Source organism: Rana temporaria, chromosome 1, assembly GCF_905171775.1.
Source record: "Rana temporaria chromosome 1, aRanTem1.1, whole genome shotgun sequence".
Lineage (NCBI taxonomy): Eukaryota > Metazoa > Chordata > Amphibia > Anura > Ranidae > Rana > Rana temporaria.
The window spans coordinates 58,214,531-58,232,529 of record NC_053489.1 but is presented as its reverse complement, the minus strand read 5'-3'; the positions used below and the strand labels follow the sequence as shown (position 1 = coordinate 58,232,529).

General features: G+C 50.5%; 1 protein-coding gene across 1 annotated transcript in view; it reads right to left on the bottom strand.

Moving 5' to 3' along the window:
• The window catches only part of SPEF2 (sperm flagellar 2), a 228,979-nt gene that overhangs the window by 116,289 nt on the left and 94,691 nt on the right, over nucleotides 1-17,999 (bottom strand). Inside the window, exons 11-13 of the mRNA XM_040338283.1 lie at nucleotides 13,151-13,370; nucleotides 3,838-3,968; nucleotides 2,321-2,396 (exon numbers count right to left, since the gene is read on the bottom strand). Coding sequence (XP_040194217.1) covers nucleotides 2,321-2,396; nucleotides 3,838-3,968; nucleotides 13,151-13,370 — 427 coding nt within the window. The remainder of the gene's footprint in view (nucleotides 1-2,320; nucleotides 2,397-3,837; nucleotides 3,969-13,150; nucleotides 13,371-17,999) is intronic.

The following is a 17,999-nucleotide window of genomic DNA, read 5'->3' as shown; positions in this document are numbered from 1 at the left end:
GGATAGTAAAAATGTTTCTTTCTGCCAGTAAATACTTTATACAGCCACTTTCTGTTTCTTGTCTGATAAAAAGCCTAGGCTTATGACATCATGCACACTTCTCTCTCTCTCTTGTGAAGCCCCGTACACACGGCCGAGGAACTCGACGTGCCAAACACATCGAGTTCCTCGGCCAGTTCAGCACTGAAGCCGCCGAGGATCTCGGCGGGGCGAGAGCTCCCATAGAACAACGAGGAAATAGAGAACATGTTCTCTATTTCCTCGCCGAGCTCCTCGTCGGCTTCCTCGGCCGAAAGTGTACACACGGCCGGGTTTCTCGGCAGAATTCAGCCAAAAACTCGGTCGGAAGCTGAATTCTGCCGAGGAAACTGGTCGTGTGTACGGGGCCTGAGAGTTTGCCATCGATTTTTCCCCCCATTTTTTTCACCTGGTGATCTTGCCAGTAACATCCTTCTTGCCTGCCCTAGGGTGACAATGCTCACTGTGCTCTATGTATGAAGAAGCAGCGCTGTTGACCTAGGCTGCTCTCCTGATTTGGACCACAAACACTCCTCCCTCTCCTCATTCAATCAACACAGGGGAAGGTGTTCTTAAAGCGGAGGTTCACCCAAAAAACAAGTACCGTATTTATCGGCGTATATCGCGCACTTTTTTCCCCTTAAAATAAGGGGAAAATCGTGGGTGCGTGATATACGCCGATAGCCGATTCCTGCGCTCAGTTTGAATTCCTGCGCCGACATATACCGAGTGCAGTACACTCGGGTACATTCGGCTAGGCTTGGCTTCGCTCGTGCTCACGCATAAACGTCACAGAGCGCGAGCGAAGCCGAGCCTTGCCGAATGTACCCAAGTGTACTGCACTCGGTATATGTCGGCGGAGGCGTTCGAACTGAGCGCGGGAAGCGGGGACTCGACTTGAGGCGCGCACTGGAGAAGCCGAGAGGACACCACCGAGGCTGCAGACGGACGCCGGACCGGACGATGGACGCTGGGAAGACACCAAAACTGTAAGTAATAAAATCATATAACATTTTTTTTTACAGGAATTTCGGGGGCAACTTTACAGGTGCGCGGTATACGCGGGAGCGCGCTATACCCCAATAAATACGGTATATAACATTACATTCAGTATACCTCAAACATGTACATTATGCCCTTTTTTTTGGGGGGGGGGGGTGTACATACGGTATTATCGGTATTTTCCTCCTAGCTTCCGGGTACTCGCTCCTGTGGGAGTGGGCGTTCCTGTACAGTGCCGCAATGTCATCTGGGACATCGCCCATATGATTGACGTGCCTGAGAAAAACTCACCCCGGCGGATAAGGCTTGTCACGACTTTCCGAAAGTAGCCGAACCGCGAGTCGGCTCTATATGGCACCTGCGCAGTCAGCTCTACACGGCTCCTAGTCGGTGCGCCGTATAGAGCCGACTCGTGGTTCGGCTACATTCAAAAAGTCGTGATATACGCTATATACGGCGCCTGCGCAGTCAGCTCTTAGTCTGTGCGCAGGCGGCGTATAGCGCCGTGAAGAGCCGAGTCCTAGTCCGGCTATTTTCGGAACGCGTGACGCGCCTTAGCCGCACGTCAATCATCTACACCTCTTCATAGGAACGCCTATTCCCTGCGGGAGGAAGAAAAGAAAATGAATGATTAAACAGTAAGTACAGCGAAAAGTATGCTGCATGTAATGGTACATAGATGTTTTTTAGGGTGAACCTCTGCTTTAAGCTTGTCTGAGGCCCCGTACACACGACCGAGTTTCTCGGCAGAATTCAGCCAGAAACTCGATCGGAGCCGTATTCTGCCGAGAAACCCGGTCGTGTGTACACTTTTGGCCAAGGAAGCCGACGAGGATCTCGTCGGGCCAAATAGAGAACATGTTCTCTATTTCCTCGTTGTTCAATGGGAAATTTCGGCTCGCCGAGATCCTCGGTGACTTCACAAGGAACTCGACGAGCAAAACGATGTGTTTTGCTCGTCGAGTTTCTCGGACGTGTGTACGGGGCCTGAGCTGTTAAAAAAGGGAGTGGAGAGCTGCAATTACACTCTGCAGAGCTCAGTAAGGAGAGCACTGAGAGCTGATTGGAGGGAAGGGACATACCCCACTTCACACAGCACACAAGAACAGAGCTAAGGCTGTCAATCAGTTGGAGGCACCTCCCCTGTCACCTTTTTCTCTTGGTGTCAGGAAAGCTTGTGACAGAGGCAGATAGAAAAAAAAAGCAGACAGAAAGACAGAAATTGCCTGGTGTTCAACTTTAAAGGAAAGAACGCACTGCACCACCTTGTATGCATATGATGTCATATCTGAAAACTCACCTGTAATTGCAGGAATACTTGTAGAAGATTGCACCTCTGGGCCATTCGATTCAGCAGTAACATTATCTGTCATTTGCTTTCATAAAATAAAAAAAATAAAAGAAGTTTTAGAGAGCATTCTTTCAAATCCCAGTAAAATACTAGTTCTCTCCAGATTCTTACCACAATCAGTAACTAATTCAACAGTCTCCTAAATTGTGATCAATCCATCCACAGTTTTCTCAAGACAGTGGTTTTGATTTAGGCCCCTTTCACACGGGGTGGATCAGTACTGATCCGCCCTGTGAACCTCCGCTTTCCCCACGGGGTTTGCTCCGTTGATTCCCGCTGAGCCGGCGGCAGTGTTGCCAACCGTCCGTATTTTTACGGACAGTTCGTAAAAACGGGCACTTTTTCTCCCGTTTGTAAATGTCCGTGGTTGCGGGAATGTGCCAGTAAAAATAGCCGAGATGGGTTCAGCTTGGAACTGCGCATGGAGATTGGAGACAGGGGGCGTTAGTGGCACTGCAGAGGGGGATGGTGGCACGGCAGAGGGTGGGGGATGGAGACAGGGGTTGTTGGTGGCACCGCAGAGGGTAATGGAGGCAGGGGGAGATTGTGGCACCGCAGAGGGGGGTGAAGGCAGGGGGTATTGGTGGCAGAGGGGGATAGAGGCAGGGGGTGATGTATCTAAATAATTTGCCCTTATTATATAGGAAATAACAAAAATATGTTATTTTACCTTAATATCTACCTTAAATCACATTGCTATTTGCCCAGCGTACTTGTTTGTAGCCTAAATACTGAAATTTGCACCTAAAAATGTAATTTAGTAACTTTTGTGAAATGCCAGTAAAAACGTGGCTGCGCCAGTAAATTTCGGGTGTCGTGCCAGTACATTTCAATCTGGTAAGTTGGCAACACTGGCCAGCGGATGACAGGGCGCGCCCCGCACACTGTGCAGGGACCGCCCTGTCTTTTTTCCGCTCTGCCCTATGGGGGGATCGGATGAACACGGACCGTCTGTCCGCGTTCACCCGATCCGCCAGACGGATGGAAAAGTAGTTTTTTCCTCCGTCACATTTGTCAGATCAGAGCGGATCGGATATCAGCGGGCATGTCACCGCTGACATCCGCGGCTCCATAGAGGAGCACGGAGCGCCCGTTCAGGTCCGCCTAAAAAACTGGCAGGCGGACCTGTGAAAGAGCCCCTACTAAAACTGGAGAGTGCAAAATTTGGTGCAGCTCTGCATGGGAGCCAATCAGCGTCTAACTTCAGCTTGTTCAATTAAACTTTGACAAAAAAAAATGGAAGCCGATTGGTTTCTATGCAGAGCCGCACCAGATTTTACACTCCAGTTTTAGTAAATGAACCCCAGCAGTCCTAAGACAGGCCAGGAGTTGAGATGGTGACATGGAAAGAAAAAACGATTAACCTCCTGGCGCCTCCCGGCTGTTTATGAGGTTTATGATGCCATGGGGCACGCTCTCAACACAGGTGTATTGGGGGCAATTACCGCAAAACGAATTTTTAGTACCTTATTTTCCTGAGGTTCCTCTTGATCTGTATCAGCAGATATAATGACCTCTTGCTCCATCTCATTGTCTTTATAGGCCTGTAAGGCCTCTTTTACTAAGGAATCCACATAAAGCACCTCAACGCTGAAAACTAAGAATACAAAAACAATGCTTTAAATAGAATCCATGGAGTACAGCCGTCTAAAAAGCAGAACAAGTCATTTTACAAGACTACAAACCAACAACTACAATATGTAAATTTTAAAGATAAAATTGGGCCTAAACAAATATTGTTTAACCACTTCAGCCCCGGACCATTTTGCTGGTCAATGACAGGCCACTTTTTGCGATTCGGCACTGCGTCGCTTTAACTGACAATTGCGCGGTCATGCGACTTGGCTCCCAAACAAAATTGACGTCCTTTTTTCCCCACAAATAGGGATTTTTTTTGGTGGTATTTGATCACCTCTGCGGTTTTTATTTGTTGCGCTATAAACAAAAATAGAGTGACAGTTTTGAAAAAATATTAATATTTTTTACTTTTTGCTATAATAAATATCCCCCAAAAATATATAAAAAAACGTTTTTTTCCCTCAGTTTAGGCCGATACATACTCTTCTACACATTTTTGGTAAAAAAAAACAAAAAACGCAATAAGCGTTTATTGATTGGTTTGCGCAAAAGCTATAGCATCTACAAAATAAGGGATAGTTTTATGGCATTTTTATTAATTTTTTTTTTTATTAGTAATGGCGGCGACCTTATGGCGGACACATCAGACACTTTTTGACACATTTTTGGGACCACTGGCATTTTTATAGCGATCAGTGCTATAAAAATGCACTGATTACTGTAAAAATGTCACTGGCAGGGAAGGGGTTAACACTAGGGGGCGATCAAGGGGTTAATTATGTTCCCTATAGTGTGTTCTAACTGAAGGGGGGGTGGGACTGACTACATTGTATGAACATACGATCAGTCATTTCTCCCCCTGAAAGAAGCGGGAGCTGTGTGTTTACACACACGGCTCCCGGTTCTCGCTCTGTCACGAGCGATCGCGTGTGCCCATGGGTGATTGCGACCGCCGGGCACTCGCATCAGCACCAGGAGCGAGCAGGGGGCGCGCGCGCTCCCCTAGTGGCCGCAAAGCAAAATCACGTTATATCACGTGATTTCGCGCAGCCGAGCCTACCTGCCACCGTAAAACTTTGGTGGGTGGTCGGCAAGCGGTTAAATATAATGCCTCGTACACACAACCGTTTTTCTCGGCAGGAAAAAAAAAAAGGATTTTTGTACTCACCGTAAAATCCATTTCTCTGAGTTCATAGACGGACACAGCCTTCATTGACCTTAGGGTTATGCTTCTTCCTACCAGGAGATTTAGGCAGAATTCTACAGCACTTAAGGTGTTAAAAACTTTCCTTCATGCTGCTCCTCCCAGGGGGCGTGGCTCCCCCAGGCATAACCCACACCCTGCTTAGCAGCCTCAGTTCGTAACAAGCAGTACAAACAAAGGAGGGGTGGGTGCTGTGTCCGTCTATGAACTCAGAGAAATGGATTTTACGGTGAGTACAAAAATCCTTTTTTCTCTTTCGTTCATAGACGGACACAGCCTTCATTGACCTTAGGGACGTCCCCAAGCAGTGTCAAAAAAATTCGAGGGGTGGGAAAAATAACACAGCAAAAACAGGTTACACCCCGAACAAAAACCGGAGTTACTCAACGGAGGAACTCCAACCCTAAACTGCCGCCTGTAACACCCTGCGGCCAATGGAGGCATCCGAAGATGCAATCACATCCACCATATAAAACTTTGAAAAAGCGTGGACCGACGACCAGGTCGCAGCCTTACACACCAGTAACACAGAGGCTTGGTGTCGGAAAGCCCAAGAGGCCCCGATCGCCCTGGTCGAATGCGCCATGACCCGAAAGGGGGGCGCCCGCCCTTCAGGGCATAGGCCTGAAGCACAATCCGTCGGTTCCACCTGGAAATGGTGGCCGACGAAACTGCCAGGCCCTTACTGGGACCGGACACAGACACGAACAGCGAGTCCGACATCCGGAACGGAGCTGTCGCCGACAAGTAAACTCGAAGGGCCCGAACCACATCCAAAGAATGTAAAGTGGCCTCCTTCGGGTTCTTCGGCTGAGGACATAAGGATGGAAGAACAATGTCCACATCCAAGTGAAAAGCCGAAACGACCTTAGGGAGAAAAACGGCTGCGGCCGCAGCACCACCTCATCCTTACGGATGACCAAGCAGGGAGCCTTGCAAGACAAGGCCACCAGAACAGACAGACACCCGTCTGATCGAGGTAATTGCTACCAGAAATAAAATCACCTTTTGTGACAATAAAACAAAAAACCTCCCGAATGTCCTCAAAGGGAGCATCCCGAAGCACTGAAAGGACTAAATTCAAGTCCCATGGGGGTAATGGAGGGCGCACCGGAGGGGCCACCTGCCAGACCCCCTGACCCAACGCACGCACCCAGGAGTGCTATGCCAAGGGTCGCTGCAAGTAAAAAACAGCCAGAGCAGAAATCTGGCTCCTAACCGTACGTAAGGCGAGAGCCTGAACCACTCCCTGCTGCAAAGACAGCAGAATCCTGTACACAACGCATGTACGAGAGTGCCAGTTCATCTCCCCACACACAGAGAAGTAGGCCTTCCATGTATGAGGAAAAAACCTACGTGAGGTAGACCTCCGTGCAGGCAGCACGGTAGAGACCACCGAGCCCAATAGGCCTCGGTCCTTAAGCCCCTGGCTCTCAACAGCCACGCCGCTAAGGCCGGTGGCTGTGAAACAGGGTGGAAGATTGGACCCTGTAACAGAAAATCAATTCCCAGGGGAAGACGCTAGGGGGCGTCTGCCAGCAGACGCACCTGGTCCGCGTACCAGAAGCGACGCGGCCAATCTGGGGCAATCAGGACCGATAGAATCCCTACAGCTTCTACTCTGCGCAGCAGGCGAGGAAGAAGCTTCCGAGGAGGGAAGGTGTAAAGTAGGCGACAGCGAACCCAAGGAGCCACCAACGTGCCTGACGCGTCCGCCCACGGGTCCTTAAACCTGGCCACGAACCGTGGCACCTACCGATATAGAGACGGGACGCTAGAAGGTCCACGTCCGGAGTGCCCCACTTTCGGCACAGACCCCGAAACACCTGCGGGTGGAGAGACCACTCTCCTTGGCCCAGTGCAGTGCGACTTAGGTAGTCGGCTAGCCAATTCCGTATTCCCGGAATGTACCCGGCCGATAGAGCCGGAACGGACCCTTCGGCCCACCGAAAGGATGCGCGCGACCCCCGTCGCTGCAACAGAACTCCGTGTGCCTCCCTGATGATCAACCTACGCCACGGACGTGGTGTTATCGGACAGGATCCTGACCGGTCGGCCCTGTAGATCCAGGGACCACCTGGTAAGGCAAAGCTTGATTGCTCGGAGCTCCAGAACGTTGATCAGTAGGCAGGACTCCACCTGAGTCCAGTGCCCCTGGGCTGACTGGGTGCCCCAAGCGCCCCTCCCCAACCGGAGAGGCTGGCATCCGTCGTGACCACTGTCCAGTGGCCCTCAGAAAAATTACTTTCCGGCCCGAAGCACCGGAAACGCCAGCCACCATACCAGGGGAGACATGATCAGATGACTCAACTGAATCTGGTAATCCAGAGATGACGGAAGCTAGTCCCATCGTGACAGCAGTTCCCTCCGTAGTACCCTGGCGTGGAATTGGGCATACGGAACCGCCTCGAAAGAGGCTACCAACTGACCCAGAACCTTCCTGCAGAATCGCAGAGATGACCGCTTCTGGGTCGGCAACTGCTGCACAGCAGATAGCAGAGTCTGAAGTTTTTCCGCTAGGAGAAAAACACTCCCGCCCCGGAGGAATCCAGGACCAGTCTCAGGTATCCCTGAGACGGAATCAACCCTGATTTCAGGACAATCCAGAAACCAGCCGAACACTCGGAGAGCCTGACACGTGATAGACACGGCTCCACCAATGCAGAGCTCGAAGAAGCTCGCAGGAGAATGTCGTCCAGACATCCCATGATAACAAACCCCCGCTGTCACAGCCGGGCCAGTATCGGTACGAGCACCTTGGCGAAAACCCGCCGAATGGGAAGGACACCATTGAAAATGGTCCCCCCCGACCGCAAAGCACAGAATCTCTGGTGGTTTGAGGATATGCAGGTACACGTTCATGACATCCAAGGATGCCAGAAAAACCTGACAAAACAAAACGAGGGACTTGAGGCCCAGGATCGACCGGGCCCCATCCTCCATGGGGACACAAACAGAATGGAGTAAAACCCCGAGACCGTTCCAACGAGGGAACTGGCACAATCACTCCCCTGACCAGAAGATCCTGGACAGCCCCTGACGGAGTCAACCGGCGAACCGGAGGAGGCCAGAAGCCGGAGGGAAAAAACCTGTTTGGCAGACAAGAGAGAAACTCAATCTTGTACCCCAAGGAAAACACTTCGCAATGCGAAGCCAGTCTCCCACCCGAGACACGGGCGGGAGCAGACCTTCAGGCGGAAGCAGGTATGTCCGCAGACTTGTTAGGCATGCGGTATCCGGTGCGCTGCTACCCCGCAGCGGGGATTCAAGCACCATGTAGACCTACCCCCACCGCACAGGGCGAGCGAAAAAACGCTCGGAGGTAGGCAAGGAGGGTCCTTGCACAGGGCGAGGTCCCTAGCCCTTCCCAAACCGTGGGAACAGCATGCGCTTACCACCTGTGGCATCCTCAATGATGCCAGTCAGGGAAGACCCAAAAGGACCGTTCACCCTTAACGGTGATCACCAAGGCCACCTTAGAGGTCCTTCTTCCAGCTCCTGCAGCAGGAGCTTCGCCCTTTTAGTCGGGGCCTGCCAGGGCCCCGGCCAGAGCCGGCCTCACCGCCGAACCCACCACCGTGAATAGGGAGCGGGCCACGGCCTCCACTCTCCTATCAGCGGGATCCTGAAATGCAGGAGCCCCTTCCACAGGCAATGTGGTGGCCTTGCGCAGTCTGGACACAGGGGGGTCCACTGGCGGAGGAGAGACCTACTTTTTTTTTTTTTTTTTTTTTAAAACCCCCCTCAAGGGGGTAACGGGTTGCAAAGTTTTTTGACAAACTTTTTGCGGTGCATCCCATTCCTTGTATAACATATAGTCCAAATAAGGAACACAAGGAAACACTTCAGCGATGCGTGGTAGTCTGCTGGTACTGACACGGAGGTGTCTCCGCCACATCCTCAATTTTTAGAGCCTCACGCACCGCAGAAACAAGAGCTCCAACAAATTCTTGCCAGCAACTGACTGCAGCAGAGTCATCCTCACTATCCATAAGGGTTAAACCCGCAGCCTCTGACATAACAGAACCAGGAAAAAACAGCGATTCTGTGTCATCCCCAGAAGCAGGCTCAGGGAGGGGGCGCTTTTTTACCCCCCATCCGGGCACTAGCTGCTTCAAACCTGGCAAGAAACCCAGGAAAGCCAACATAACAGATGTGGCAGGGGGAGGGGCGTTAAGGGTTAACTCAGGCATAGCTTGAGTTCCATAGTGTCAGCGCTGAGTCACCCACCCTGCAAGGCAGGACAAAAAAACCCCACTGGTCACCTCCTTGCTGCTATTGCAGAGCATGGGGGCCCCCGGTATTCACCACCCCACCCAGCTGCAGAGGGAGCTGAAAAACCTCAGGTGTGCTCTGATGTGCTGACTGTGATGTGTATTCACCTCATGGAAGATTCACAGCACTAAAACTGTAACAGCACTAAAACTGACCAGAGGCTGTGCCGAGTCATCTCAGGGAAGAATCACATCGTTACCAAGGAGATTTCCAAGATGGCCGCTGTCTGAGGTAAAAATTACCTCATAGAACACAGCAGCACTGACTGCTTTGTCTGTTACCTCAGAAAAGAATCACAGCGTTACCAAGGAGATTTCCAAGACGGCCGCTGTCTGCGGTAAAAATTACCTCATAGAACACAGCAGCACTGACTGCTTTGTCTGTTACCTCAGAAAAGAATCACAGCGTTACCAAGGAGATTTCCAAGACGGCCGCTGTCTGAGGTAAAAATTACCTCATAGAACACAGCAGCACACAGCAGCACCCCCCAGAGTAACAACACAGTCCCCCTAACAACACACGGGCCCCGGTGGTAACAAAGAAAACCCAGGAGGCCCCCCTTCACAGCCACTACCCAGTCAGGGGAAGGAGGGAGAGGAAGGGGAGAGAGGAAAGCAGGGCGGACCCTCAGTCGACCTCCCCAGGGAAACCACCAGCCAGACCACTTACCTGAGTAAGGGGCCACTACTTACCTGTCCTGCGACTACCCGGCTGGAGGTATCCCAGACAGAACCAACGTCCGTAAACGGCATGGCTGTCGGCCAGACACACTGTGACAAAGCCATAGAGACCGGTCATATGTGTGCCCTAGAACCAAAGTTCCCCGGCCGCCCCTGGAGCAATGGGGCCTGTCGTGGACGTCCCAAAGCTGAGCTTGAGGGCCGGTACACGCTCGAAGGCCGAACAGGGGGGGACTACAAGAGTCGAGGACCCAGCCTGTCACCCAGTCGGCTGTTGATAGAAGAATCGCAGGATTCAAAAATGCAGGAACAAAATAATAAAAAAAGCGAGAAAAATCGCCAGAAAAAAACTCCAGAGTCCAGGAACTCCAGAGATAGCCTTGACCTCCTGTCGTTAGGCAGAAAACAAACTGAGGCTGCTAAGCAGGGTGTGGGTTATGCCTGGGGGAGCCACGCCCCCTGGGAGGAGCAGCATGAAGGAAAGTTTTTAACACCTTAAGTGCTGTAGAATTCTGCCTAAATCTCCTGGTAGGAAGAAGCATAACCCTAAGGTCAATGAAGGCTGTGTCCGTCTATGAACGAAAGAGAAACTAAATTTTTCGAGACGGGATTCCTCTCAAGCCTACCCTGCACACACACGTTCAGGCCAAATACCGCCTGTCCAAAGTGCGGTGACGTACAACACGTACGACGGGAACTATAAAGGGGAAGTTCCATTCAAATGGCGGCACCCTTTGGGCTACTTTTGCTGATCTTCGTGTTAGTAAAAGTTTGGTGAGAGACGATTCGCGCTTTTCAGTCTTCGCGCTTTTCAGTCCGTTACAGCGTGATGAATGTGATATCTCCATTACGAACGCAAGTTCTACCAGAAAGAGCGCTCCCGTCTCATACTTGATTCTGAGCAAGTGCGTTTTTTCCCCCTCGGAAAAGCCTACACACGACCGGTTTTCCCGACGGGAAAAAGTCTGCCGGGAATCCCAACGGGGAAAAAAGAAAGCTGGTTTTCTCGTCGGGAAAACTGCGATTGGAGCATACAGGTGGGAAGAGATGGAGCCAAGTACAACTTTTATTAAAAAAAAAAAAAAATATGAAAAGAATCAGGGCAGTCTATAATCAGGATGAATATCTCACCCACTCTTTACCACAGCTGTATAAGTCAAAATTATGTGACCACTATGTGGAATTTTTATCAAACCAAATGTTTTACATTTTTTATACCCACATGCAGAGGCTAAGATTCCAATCTTTGTCAGTGAGATCACCAGGCCGTAAAAAAGCCTTAACTACTTGCCGACCAGCCGTCGCAGTTTTACTGAGGCATGTTGGCTCGGCTGGACAAATCGACGTTACCTTACGTTGCTTCCCATTGTGGCCTCTAGGGGTACGCGGGTCGCCGCCGGAGCCGATGCGTGTACCCGGCAGGCGCTATGACCGCCGGGCACCCACGATCGCTCGTGATAGAGCGAGAACCCGGGATCTGTGTGTGTTCTTTCAGGGGAGAAATGACTGATGGTGTGTTCATACAAAGTATGAACACCGATCAGTTTCCTCCCCTATTAAGTCCCATCCCCCATCAGTTAGAACACAGAGAGGGAACACAATAAACCCCTTGATCTCCCCATAGTGTTAACCTCTTCCCTGCCAGTGACATTTTTACAGTAATCAGTCCATTTTTATAACACTAATCGCTGTAATATTGTCAATGGTCCCAAAAATGTGTCAAAAGTGTCCGACCTGTCCACCATAATGTCGCAGTCCCGATAAAAATTGCAGATCGACACTATTACTAGTATAAAAATAAATAAAAATGCCATAGAACTATCCCCTATTTTGTAGACACTATGGCCTGGATTCACGCAACACTTACGCCGAGGTATCTACAGATACGCCGCGTAAGTGTAAATGTGCGCCGTCGTATCTATGCGCCGTGCCCATACAACTAGATACGCCTGAAAATAGGCTTTCTCCGACCGACGTAACTTTCCTACGCCGGTGTATCTTGGGCGCATATTTACGCTGGCCGCCTCATTGCAAATATGCAAATGAGGGAGATACGCCGATTCACGCCCGTCGCAGAAATATACGCCATTTACGTAAGGCGTACGTCCGGCGTAAAGTTATTCCACCTAAAGGAGGCGCATCCCATGCAAAGGTATGGACCACGGAACAGCCGTCCTATTTTACGTCGTTTACGTAGGACTGCGTGAATAGGGCTGGGCGTAGGTTACGTTCAGTGATTCAACGTATCTTAGGCATTCATTCCAAAGTGATTCTGAGCATGCGCACTGGGAATCGTCTACGGGACGGCGCATGCGCCGTTCGTTCGGCTCATCATTTGAATGGGGTCACGATTCATTTAAATGGATCACGCCCACCGTCCACAGCCATGAATAAGCACTGATTTTGTGCGAAACTTCGGCTGTTCCCCTGTTCTTGTTGCTGTGATCTGGTGATGTATCGGCTGTTCATTTAATAAAAGACAACCTGTACGGTTTTTGGAGTGCGGCCATCCATCCTTCATCTACCACCGTCCACCTACTTTGAATTAGGCGGGCTTACGCCGAATAATTTACGTTACGCTGGCGCAACGTAGGGAGCAAGTGCTTTGTGAATACTCTGCTTTCTCTCTGTGTTACGTCGGCGTAGCGCATATGAGATGCGCTACGCCGGCAGAAAGATGCGCCGATCTACCTGAATCCGGCCATATAACTTTTGCGTAAACCCATCAATATATGCTTATTGCAATTAAAAAAAAAAAAAATATGTAGAAAAATACATATCGGCCTAAACTGAGGAAAAAAAAATATATATATTTTTTTTAAATTAGGATATCTATTATAGCAAAGAATAAGAAATAAAAACCACAGAGATGATCAAATACCACCAAAAAAAAGCTCTATTTGTGAGAAAAAAAGGACATAAATTTAAAATGGGTACAGCGTTGCTCGACCGCTCAATTGTCTGGAAGGGGGTAAATCCTTCTGGGGGTGAAGTGGTTAAAAAACCTAAATACTCCTACTTCAGAAGGAGATGATACTTTACCTTTTGCCAAATGCTTGAGGCTGTTGCTCTTTCCAGAGAAGATCTTCCCAAGAACGCAGCCTTTGATGGGGAACGGAGGAAACCCAGGTGGTGGTGTATTAGGTGGGGGCGGATTGACAATATCCAACAGTCTATGGACCACATGGCCTAGGATGTTGTTGTTGGGTGCAGGTGTCTTCACCTCAGAGTCATCAGATAAAATCCACTCTCCTGACATGCTCTGTAAAGAATCAGGGAAATGTTATACCATATGGACCTATCGAGACAGATGTACACTGATATTAATCTGTGGGAAGGAAACAATGCAATAACCTTATTCACAGAAGTGGTACACTTATTTTTAGAGTAGGGCGCATCTTTTATTTAAAATGCTTATGGTGGATGCAGTAAGGGGGTTATGTGTATGTAAAGCCAAAACTTTTTTTATGCTTTGAGCAATGAGTATTTTGAACCTGTGTCAGGTTTATTGCTATTATTTATTGCTATAGGTCTATTGTGTGTGTCTAGGGTTCACCCGGACAGTTTGGGTTTGGAATAATGCGTCCGGGTTTCAGACTGTCTGAAACCCAGACACATTGGCCCGGATTCACGTAGAAGCGCGTATCTTTGTGCGGGCGTAACGTATCCTATTTACGTTACGCCTCTGCAAAGTTGCGGCGGCGTAGCGTAAATAGGCCGGCGTAAGCCCACCTAGTTCAAATGTGGTAGATGTGGGCGTGTGTTATGTAAATTTAATGTGACCCCACGTAAATAACGCTTTTTACGAACGGCGCATGCACCGTCCGTGAAAGTATCCCAGTGCGCATGCTCCAAATTAACCCGCAAGAAGCCAATGCTTTTGACGTGAACGTAAATGACGCCCAGCCCTATTCGCGAACGACTTACGCAAACAACGTAAAATTTTCAAAATTTGACGCGGGAACGACGTCCATACTTAACATTGGTATGCCTCATCTACGCCTCATAGAGCAGGGGTAACTTTACGCCGGGAAAAGCCTAACGTAAACGGCGTATCTGTACTGCGTCGGCCCGGGCGTACGTTTGTGAATTGGCGTATCTAGCTGATTTACATATTTCTAGGCGTAAATCGGCGTACACGCCCCTAGCGGCCAGCGTAAATATGCAGTTAAGATACAACGGCGTAAGAGACACTGGGCCAGATCCTCAAAAGAGATACGCCGACTTAACTCGAGATTTCTAAATTTACACGGCGCGTATCTTTGCGCCTGATCCTCAAAACGAGAAGCGCCTGAAATTCCGGCTTTTCCGTCCTACCTAAAATAATTACACCGGCGCATTCTCGGGCGCAAATTACGCTAGGCACGCCGCTTTTTTTGATAGGCAAAGATGCAAATGAGGGAGATAGGGCGATCCACAGAATTAAGTGTGTGCGCCGTAGATTACGCCCTGTGCGCACCTGTTAGTTTCCCGGAGGGAAGTTACACTTTATAAAAGCAGCCCTAATTTTACACATGCCGTGTAAATGTCTGCTGAAGCAACACCATTGAGGAAGAGCTCAGCACACACACCTTTAGGACTACAATCTGTCTGCCAACATGCCAGGGCCATCCATGATCCTAGCTGCATTAGTGTCTTTAGAGGCGCAAAGAAGGTGGAGGGAACGGAGGAGGAGGGCACAGGAGAGGGTATACCGCCCACGCCAAGATGTGTTTGGCATGCCTGCTTCTGAGGTATTCCGCAACTTCAGATTCAACCGTGAAGCCATCCTGGAATTAACCACAATACTTCAGGATGATCTCACCAGCCCAACACAACGCTCCCATGCACTGCAGCCACTCATCAAAGTACTGGCAACTCTGCATTTTCTTGCCACTGGCTCTTTCCAACGCACAAGTGGAGGTGTGGCTGGGATGGCACAATCCTCCATGAGCAGGTGTGTGCACCAAGTAGTCCCTGCAATCCTGCGGCGCATGGGAAATCAATTTCAGAAACCCACCCAGGAGGACCAGCGATTGAAGACCATGACAGACTTCTATCACATTGCCAGATTCCCACGCACCATTGGGGCCATTGATTGTACCCATGTGGCACTACAACCCCCCCATGATACTGAGCACATTTTCTGGAATCGTAAAGGCTGGCATTCCATAAATGTGCAGGTGATCGTAGATGCCCATGGCCTCATCTGGCACGTCTGTGCTAAATTTCCGGGATCCTGCCATGACAGTTATATTTTCCGGCAGACCCAGATCTCCAGAGATTTGGAACAGAACATGTATGGAGACAGCTGGCTGATTGGTGAGTGACATGTGTGTCAGGTATGTCCCCCCCATGATGCTGACATCACAAGGGGCACATGCATGACTAATATCCTCCTGTCTTTTCCCTTACAGGTGACTCTGGATATGCCCTGGGACCTCACATGATGACCCCATTCAGGAACCCCCAAACCCCAGGAGAGCAACGCTACAACCAGGCGCACATACGTACCCGGGGAGTGGTTGAACGTACATTTGGGCTTATGAAGTCCCGCTTCAGATGCCTGGATAAGTCTGGGGGTACACTGCTGTATTCCCCAGACTTTGTGTGCCAGATAATCGGGGCATGTTGTATACTCCACAACTTTGCCATGAGAAGGGGCCTGGAGATTGACTTACGTGCTGACCTGACCCCCGACCCAGGCAATACCCCCCCAACCAACTCTACCCGGTCTGCTGAGAGCAGCCAGGAGACGCCTCGCAGAAGGCATTTTTTCCCAGTAAACGTACATGAATAATGTCACAATAAGAATGTATCTTTTCCCTGTAAATGCACATAAATAAAGTCACAATGAGAATGCATGAATGCACACCACTGTGGTCCCTAGCACAGACACATCACATGCACATCGAATTGGATTAGATCCAAGTACCCCCCCCCCCCTTTGGGACTTGGGAGCAGTAACGCCACGCCACGGCTCCAATTATGTCACTGTGCATTCATACACCATTCAGGAACCTGGGATTGCACTTCTCCCTGGTCCTGGGGATCCCTACTCCACCAAAACTGAGGGTGACACCCTTAATTTATCAGGAATGCCACCCCCCCACATTCACACATCATTCACACACATAAATCAAATCATAAGTACAGAAGACCAAATTAAATAATAATAAAAAAAAAAAAATACCATAAACAATAAAACAAAAGTATCCCTGCTAATTAATTAGCGGCGGCGATTGCTACGCCTTGGCTGGGCAGGGGCACGGGCAGGGGCACGGCCACGGCCACGCCGTCGCGGAGGATGTCCATTGGGGGGGGGTGAGCTGGGGAAGGAGGAGCCTCCTGGGGGGGGTGAGCTGGGGAAGGAGGAGCCTCCTGGGGGGGTGAGCTGGGGAAGGTGGAGCCTCCTGGGGGGGTGAGCTGGTGAAGGAGGAGCCGCCCCTGCTTGCCTGCCCTCCATGGCCCCTGCAATTCTAGTGAGACAGGCAGTGAGGGCAGCCGCATTGGCCTGGCCAGACCTAGTATTGTCCTGCACAGCCTGGGTCAGGGCACTCAGCTCATGGGCCACGCGTGTTGTGGCGGTCTGTAGGTCGTTCAAGCATGTAATGACCGCCGTTGAGTTGGTGGCCACATCACCGAGTGCCTCCATCATTTCACCCTGGCTGTGCTCCATCTGGGTAAGTTTTTGTAGCATTTTCCCTAGAGTGCGGGTCTGCCGGGCATTGTCCTTCACCACACTGGCCGACAGACGCTCGCCCACAGCCACGGTCTCCTGGGTCGGCCTCCTGGCTGCCGCTGAGTCTTGCGGGCCTGGAGGAGGCGAGAGAGTGACCCTTGTGACTGGAGGCCTGTTGGGGGAGAAGTGGGAGGGGCTACCCCTGATGGTGGCCTGACTGGTGCCAGCCTCAGGGGTAGCCTCAGGGGAAGACTCAAAGGTCATTATATCAGTGGCCAGGAGGACTTCCCGGCCAATCTGCATATTTTCGTCCTCCTCCCCCTCATCCTCCTCCCCCTCAACCTCCTCCCCCTCAACCTCCTCATGAGGGGAGGTTTGGCCAATCCCCTCCCCTGGGGAATCCTGCCCTTCTTGGGACTCATCATCAGCCTGTCTTGGGGGTGGTGCAGCAGCCTGGCCCGATGGGCCTGCAACCTCCTGGCCTGCAACCTCCTGGCCATCTGTGGAGGACACAAAACAATCACAGGTTTGAGGATCCACACACTTGGCACATCTTCCCTTCCCCCACCCACACATGCTAATCAACAGAGAGCAAAAAAAAAAAACGTACCTGTCCTCCTAGGAACATCTGACTTATAGCCAGGCAGGCCCACCACCTGCTGTGGGTGGAAACACTGGGCCACTGCCCATTCCTCCTCCGTCAGTCTGACTGGGCAGGGTCCCCCTCCTCCAGTGCCCCTGGTATGGGCGTCGATCCTTGCCATCTTATTCCGGACGACGCTCCTCAGATCATTAATTTTTTTCTGTATGCCAGCAGGGGTCCTGGTCTCCCCCCCCCCGCCGCATTGATCTGGTCCGTGATCCTTTGAATAAGCTGCCTCCTCCTGGCCGGGGTGGTGTTCTGGCTCTCAGGGCCATGCAGAAATCGCCCATATTTCACAATGCCCCTAGCAAGAATTTGCTTCTCTCCCAGGGTGAAATTAAGCTTCCTGCGTTTGGGGGCATCACATACACCACCCAGCAACAAGAAACACACCCGACAAACAATCTAGAATACACACCCAAAAACCAGACAAAAATATACACCCCAAAAAACTGACAACAATCGAAACACACAAGGACATAGCTAATATAAATTCCAAAACAAACACGCACAAAAAAAAAAAAAAACAAGCACCAAAAAACAATCAGCAAAAACACTAACAAACAAATTAACTAAATACACTTCTC